Source organism: Solanum stenotomum, chromosome 2 (genome assembly GCF_019186545.1).
Source record: "Solanum stenotomum isolate F172 chromosome 2, ASM1918654v1, whole genome shotgun sequence".
Lineage (NCBI taxonomy): Eukaryota > Viridiplantae > Streptophyta > Magnoliopsida > Solanales > Solanaceae > Solanum > Solanum stenotomum.
In genome coordinates, this window is record NC_064283.1 from 69,072,686 (window position 1) to 69,080,747 (window position 8,062).

The 8,062-nt window shown below is 33.4% G+C and overlaps 1 protein-coding gene across 1 annotated transcript; it reads left to right on the forward strand.

Moving 5' to 3' along the window:
• The first annotated feature begins 1,326 nt into the window (after positions 1-1,326).
• Positions 1,327-6,813, forward strand: LOC125856356 (probable potassium transporter 17). The gene is made up of 8 exons (XM_049535877.1): positions 1,327-1,479; positions 2,560-2,782; positions 3,258-3,491; positions 3,603-3,653; positions 4,259-4,519; positions 4,944-4,996; positions 5,084-5,453; positions 5,973-6,813. Exons 1-8 carry the CDS (start codon positions 1,366-1,368, stop codon positions 6,809-6,811), a joined length of 2,145 nt encoding a protein of 714 aa, XP_049391834.1. The 5' UTR covers positions 1,327-1,365; the 3' UTR covers positions 6,812-6,813.
• Positions 6,814-8,062: the final 1,249 nt, after the last annotated feature.

Consider the following 8,062-nt stretch of genomic DNA (forward strand, 5'->3'; position numbering starts at 1 on the left):
GTTCTAGATAGTAACTAATGATGATGGCGACTCATCATAGTAATTAACAACAATCGTTGATTATGATAATTAACGATGATAAATATAATTGTAATAAACGAAGTATGGCTGATGATTTACTATTCAAAAGATGAAGACGAAAACGAAAACGAAGATCAAAACAAAACAAGATAATAATTAGTGATAAAAATAGTTTTACCTGTGTCAAAAAAAGAAGAAGATGAATATAAAGATAAAAGAAGAAAATAATTTCGACGAACGAAGAGAAGAAGAAAACAGTAATTTTAAAAGTGTCGAATGACTATTTTTTTCTTTGATAAAATAATAAATTAGTTATTTTAAATAAAAATTTGACTTAGTACATATTCTATCCATTTTTTTTTGTGTAAAAAAGGTAATAACATACTATGTGCCAAAAAAAGAGTGGTTATCTTATCAACGTCTTGTTTTTTCTCGTGTAAAAGAGTCAAGCCTTCCTCTTTTCTTTGAACCTTCTTAAAAGGAGACGTTTATTTTGGGATAAGTTATTTCGTAATTATTATTATTTTAATATGAAATAAAAATAATATTATTTTGTAATTTTATCCTAATTAGATATGAATAAGTTTATTTTAAAATTAGTTTTGAAATTAGTTACACCAATTGCTCAACAATAGTTATATACAATTAACTTGATGTACATCTTAAGAAATAATATATTATAGAGACAATATTATTACATTACTATTCACTTTTACTTGTTACTTATTTCTAAAATATTTTTTTTATTTTTACTTGTTACTTTTGACATATCAAGAAAAAATAATTTTTTTTCTATGTTTTATCTATAGCATTAAATACTATTTTTCATATCATTTTTCAAGACCCAATACTAAACATTAATTAATAAAGATAGTGTATTAAAATATGTATATCAATGATTATTTTTTTAATTGATGTATCAAGTCAAACAATGATAAGTAAAAATGAACTAAAGAATTATTTAATTTAGTACTTTGAAAAATGTATTAGATATTAAATAATAAGAGTAAATTATTTATTGATTTTTTAAATTGAACAAATATTATTGAATAACTATTTTTAATATAGTTGACAAATAAAATAGACAGCGGGAATATACCTTATCATTCATACTAAATGAGCCCATACTCTTTTGTTTATTTTTAATTAAAGATCTCAATTCGAGTTTTTAAATACAAAAATTATTTTTTGTTAGAACGCGTTTTATCTTCTCATATGAAAGCACGTATGGGACTATAAATTTACTCTCTTTCTTTAGTAATTCAGTCTGCAATAAGCTATACGTGCCCTACCCCCACCCCCACGCCCACGCCTTCTGAGGATTTTTATTGGATTGAGTGGGCTATGGATCGACAAACCGGACGGTCTGACTTGACGGCGGCAGCAGCGGCGGTGCAGTCAGATTCAGCCGTTATGGTGGCGGTGCATGACGGCGAAACCATTAACAATGACCAAAAGGTTCAGTGGTTCATCTCATTGCACGCGCTCTGTGTATCCATCTCTTTGTGTTGTGTTTTTATTTTCCCCTTAAAAATGGAACTTTGTGCTCTGTTTTGTAGTATATTTATTTCTCTCTGTGTTTAACTTCCATTGTATGTTTACATTCATTTAGTCGGAGTGCACACAAACTACTGCTCTATCTTTTTAGTTTACGTGATACAGTTGGAATTTCGTGATTCAAAAGTTATAAATTTTGATTATGAATTCAGACATAGAAGGCTTTTGAACTTTTTTTTTTGAAATGATATACACTTTCTCTATTTTGATTTAATTTTCCATTTTTTAAACTTGACACGGAGTTTAAAAAATTTAATACATAAATACTTTTGAATTGTATGGTCTTTTGTTTTTTTGATGACCCTAGTGTACGGGTGAGCTTTTCGCACACCTCGATTAATTTCATGGGATACCTGTCACCTCGAGCAAAAGGTACCAAATAACTGTCTACCAAGGCACAGATAAATGTGAAGAATCACCTAGTGTTTTTTGTTTGTACTGAGTTTTGAATTGAATGGTCTTTAAACTAGAGATATGTGGAATGTATCAAAATGTTATTTAATCTTGTGGTTTTAAATATGTTATTAAAAGTTGAAACTAAAGTGTTGTCAAAAAGAGAAAAGAAACAGAGTTTTTTTTTTGAAACGGACTAAAAAAGGAAAGTAAGACAATAAATTGAAATAGAGGTAGTATTTGGAAACTACTTCGAAAATAATATACATCACATTAATTAATAAATATAAAATATTTAAAAGACATATAAGCAAAGTTTGGTCGAAGAAAAACGTGGTTGACTCTCAAAATTCCAACTGGTCCACGTATTGTGATTTGAGGTGAGGTTGTTGATAATGATGATATTTCCTTAATCCAATTCATTCATTATATATAGATGTATCTTTCAATTGAGGTGAAGTTGTTGATCATGAAGTTGTTGTTGATGATGATGGTTGACTCTACAAACAATTTTGTGTTCAAAGTTAAGTTGTCTCTACTAGGATGTACTTTGACATTTGTTTTTACTCGGAAACTATATTTGTTTAGGACCCTAGCCAATGGGAGACGTTGGTACTTGCATACAAGACCTTAGGAGTTGTTTTTGGGGGTCTTGTCACATCTCCACTCTATGTATATCCATCAATGCCATTAAAGTCTCCAACTGAGGATGATTATTTGGGGATATACAGCATAATGTTTTGGACTCTCAGTCTAATTGGTGTTGTCAAATATGCTACCATAGCTCTCCAAGCTGATGATCAGGGTGAAGGTATTGCTGATCGCTCTCTCTTTGTACTTTTGCTACTTACGACAACATTTTCCCATTGAAAAAAATGGGAATTGTTTCATATGGAAAAAATAGGAAACTTCTCAATATTTCTGAGAATCTGGTTCCCACCATGCATTTTCCCAGTGGAGCTGGTTCAGGTTCAGTGGGGAATGAGTGGAAAAATCATATGTTATAGCACAAATTTCCCACTTATTTGCAGGTGGGAAAAACCTTTATTTCTAGTAGTGAGGTGACTCGAGTTTTAAGAAACTGTCTGTTTGTATTCATACTAAAAGATTAATCTTTTGGAGAATGTCGAAGGTGTTAATGAAGGATGTTTATAATGTTGACTCCATTCTTAATTTTCATTATTTTTTGGTCAAAATTCCTTTTGAAAGACACTTCAGTGTTTCTTCATTTTGCTTTTGATGTGATCATTATCAAAATTTTAGTTCTAGAACATGGTCTTTTGTAGGTGGAACGTTTGCTCTTTATTCATTGCTCTGCAGGAATATAAATATTGGGATTCTTTCTTCCAAGAGTGCCAGTTTGAATTCAAGCCATTCCTATGTTAACCAATCGAAAAAGCTAAGTAGGTTGGGTAAATTTTGTGAGAGGAGTTTGATTGCCAGAAGGGTACTGCTTTTCATCGCAATGTTGGGTATGTGCATGCTTATTGGCGATGGCATACTTACACCTGCCATCTCAGGTATGTTAGCTTGTGTTGGGCCTTTTAGTTTACTTTCAGCAACCTTTTGAGTGCTTGTCAGTTTTCCCTCTTTCATTTTCAGTTTCATTAATTGTCCCTTCTTTCTGTTAGTGTTGTCTGCAATGGATGGCTTAAGAGCACGATTCTCCTCGGTCAGTAAATGTAAGTATGACAGCATGCAGTATGGTACATATTGTTCTTTTCTTTTTCAGTTGAGTTCGGTGCACGGGGCTTGCCTAGTGCGGCTTATCGCTCCTGGGTGGTTTGCGGGCTATTACACTGAAGCGGGGTGTACCCTATGCCCACCCTAAGGGTAGCAGCTCTGGGTTCCCTTGTCATAAATAAAAAATTGTCTTTGAAAGGAGAGGCGTTTATGCTTTTGAGGGTAATTGGGAAGTGGTAGAAGAACAATTTTGATTCTTGTAATTTCTCAGGTTTTAAGGTATTGTGCTTGTTAAAAGACGACCTTTCACAGATTTACATATTGATGTTACATGAGTCCGATTCTGGAAGTTAATTGAAATAACTTGAATCCTTGTTCTAGTAATTATTTGAAGTAATTAAGTAATGATTGAACACTTTAAGGTCAATAAGTCATATTACCGAAAAGGAGACGCAGAGCAGTTTCTGAAAGTTGTAAGTCTTTTTTATGACAGGTTGCAAGTCCTTTTTAAACACTAGATCATGCGAAACATGTTTATTGTCCCATTTATGTAAACACATCTCTCCCTCTCGATATTCACAATTTCTCTGCTTGCTACTTGCAGCGTTGGTCGAAGGTCTCTCAGCAATTGTTCTCATTGTTCTATTCCTTCTGCAGAAATTTGGTACTTCACGAGTGAGCTTCCTGTTCTCTCCTATCATGGGTGCATGGACTCTTACCACTCCTCTCGTTGGGATATACAGTATCATAAAGCATTATCCGAGCATATTTAAGGCAATATCACCCCATTACATTGTCCTCTTCTTCTTGAGAAATGGAAAACAAGGATGGATATATCTTGGTGGTACTGTCCTATGCATTACAGGTAAGCCTTGTTGTTGGTGTGGTCTGCAAAAGTTCTTCATTTTGATTAAGATATAAATCCATTTCCTCATGTTTGGAGTTCTTTTACTTTCTTTCCCTATTACTTTGCTATTAAGATTGGGGGAAATTTTGGACCAATTATCATGTGTGCAATGTCTACCTATGGCCGGAAAAGCTTAGACCTGGTGTCTTGTTTCATATCCAGAGAAACTCGCAAGAAGATGAGTGGAGGTGGAAAATATTATAAAGAATACGGAATGTCCCTGCAGTCACTAACTAAAGGGAAATCCTTTATTTGTTTTCAACAGATGCTGATCTTCTTGTTTCCCGCACCTTGGGAAGGCTATAAAGATGTTTGAATGTAGACAAGCAGATTAGTAAAATATCCTTTGTTTAATAGTACAATCATATCATTAATTTTTCAGGTTCTGAAGCAATGTTTGCTGATCTTGGTCATTTCAACAAGAGTTCAATTCGGGTAAAAATACTTGCTACGTCTTGGAATTTCTCTTAGTCTCTTCTTCTTGCTTGTTTATATGATTTACGGAACCTTGTTTTCTGGCAGATAGCATTTTTCAGTACTATATATCCATCATTGGTGCTAACATATGCGGGACAGACGGCATATCTGATTAGAAATCCCGATGACCATTTTGATGGATTTTACAAGTTTATACCATCTGCTGTGTACTGGCCAATTTTTGTGATAGCCACATTAGCTGCAATAGTTGCAAGTCAGTCTCTGATTTCAGCCACCTTTTCGGTTATTAAGCAGTCAGTTGTGTTGGATTATTTTCCTCGGGTGAAGGTAGTTCACACATCCTCCAGCAAAGAAGGCGAGGTTTACTCACCAGAAGTTAACTACATCCTCATGATTCTCTGTGTTGCAGTCATACTAGTTTTCGGAGATGGACAAGACATCGGAAATGCCTTTGGTAAGATTCTCTAAACCCTCTGCTTTTAATCTTTCATTCTTAGGGTCTATCTAACTGAATTGATCCCTTTATGGAAGTTATCTTTCACTCGACTCCTCTTCGTAGGATGGTGGTTGTTACTGTGGCTTGACATCGACTACTAGCATTTTCCTTACCTAATTTACTGCTACTTGGGGATGACTTGCTTACTAACTGGTGTAATGAATTGAGCTAAACAAATTGTGAACCGGAATTTTCTCATTCTGTTTGTTCGTTGTTTTCAGAAATTGTCTCGTCTTGTTTAGCATTGTCCAATTAGCAATTTCACGAGTAGTGATAACGCACATATATGTGGTGCAAATCAAGTTCAACAAAGTCGTCTTGTCTTATTTAGCATTGTTCAAATAAAATTACATATATGTATGATCTTGTAGGTTTATATTAAGTTATAAATTGCATTTTTTCTTGCAACTGTTCAACTCTTTCGTATTGTCTGCATAGTAAATATTGCAATAACTAATTAAAATGATTCTCTAACAGGTGTTGTTGTTAGCATGGTTATGCTTATAACGACTATATTGTTGACATTGGTTATGATCATTATTTGGAGAACTCCACCAGCTCTGGTCGCGCTCTACTTCGTTGTATTTTTTGTGATGGAAAGCGTATATGTTAGTGCAATCTTCACAAAAATTCCCGAAGGTGGTTGGATTCCTTTTGCCATTTCTCTCATTCTTGCTTTCATTATGTTTGGTTGGTTCTACGGTAGGCAGAGAAAACTCGAGTATGAATTGACACACAAGATAGACTCGGAGCGACTAAGGACACTACTAATCGATCCAGGTCTTCAGAGAGTTCCTGGACTCTGCTTCTTCTACACAAATATCCAAGATGGTTTAACCCCAATTTTAGGTCATTACATAAAGAACATGAGATCTCTTCACAAAGTTACTGTATTTACAACTCTTCGTTACTTGCTGGTTCCTAAAGTAGCACCAGGTGAAAGGTTTGTTGTTAGTAAACTAGGTCTCAGAGGGGTTTATAGATGTGTGATTCGGTATGGTTATGCAGATAAGCTTAGTCTTGAAGGAGATGATTTGGTTAATCAAGTCATCCAAAGTTTACGAGCTCACGTGCTCCACTGCTCCAATTCGTTGGAGGTTGACGATGAAGTTTCCGAGTTGGAAGAGGCAAAGCTTGCTGGAGTGGTCCATATTCGTGGAAAGACAAGGTTTTATATTGGTAAGGAATGTGGATGGTTTGACAGAACAATGCTTGCTTTCTATGAAGTTTTGCATAGCAATTGCAGATCTGCATTGCCTGCTATGGGTGTACCTTTACCTCAACGTATCGAGGTTGGAATGCTTTACGAGGCATAGGGGTGTGCAGAAACCAAACTGATTGATAAACCAAACCGAAAAAAGTGTTATTGGGTTAACGGTTCCTTAATGGTTTTATAAAAAAAATTATCGGGTTATCGATTCGGTATTGGTTTTCAATATTGGGTTATTGGGTAAACCGATAATCCATTAAGAGTTAAGACTATAGTAATTTACTACTTTTATATATACGTACATATTAGTAAATATTAATCTCAATATCTTAATAGTTATGTATTTGTCATTTAGCCATCAATTCATACTTTGCTGTGACTTTGAGTTCACAACTTTACATTATACAAATCGTCAAAACCTAAAGTAAGAACCATATTCCTCTTAATTTCTCTGTGTTACACATTTATAGTTCTTTTCATGGTTGTTATTATTATTTCTATTTTATAATGGTTTAGCATGTCTACAAATCGATAACCGCTAAGTTAGATTGATAAACTTCAATATCGACCCAACCAGATCGATAAGCAATCTAGATCCTGGATAGAGTTTTAAAAAGTTACAATCCATTTTTTTTAATTTAGGAATGCCAATCATACTAGTATAATTTACGATTAACTCACATGTTTATAAAGCGTCACCTTTCACATTTATTGAATTTGTACAAGTCTGACAAATCCCAAAATGAATAAGTATATACTAATTAAATTGGTCAGTTTATAATAAACAAAAGCCCTAATATATAATCGACATGTTAATTAGTCTACAGTCAACCTAAAGAATATATAGATCACAAACATTAAAGTATACCTAAAAAAAATAAGCTAATAATTGAATAAATTAAATTAGAGATACCATATTTCAAACAATTTAATACTATTTGTTTTATCATATAGAAAATTAGACGCATGATCAAAATGGTTTTAGAATGAGGAATAGTGATCAAATATAGTTTTTTTTTTTTTTTAAAAAAAACTATAATGAAAAATAGAAGCTTTGTAAATGATTAATGCTTCGTAACTTTATGAAACTTGAAAAATGTAATCTTCCATGAAATACAATTAGATCTCAGCATCTAATTGCAACAAAAAATCAGGAGGTCCATATAGAGAAGCCGCGGTGAACACACTATGTATGTTATTGTTGTTGTGAAAGTGATTAATCAAATATTTGAAGGTAAGTATAAGATATACATACAATTTATCTTTTTTAGATTTTAATCGTGGGATCACACAGAGTTGTCATTGTTCTTGTATAGCATTTCCATAAAGTACAAAAAATAGAGATAAGGTGGAAGAG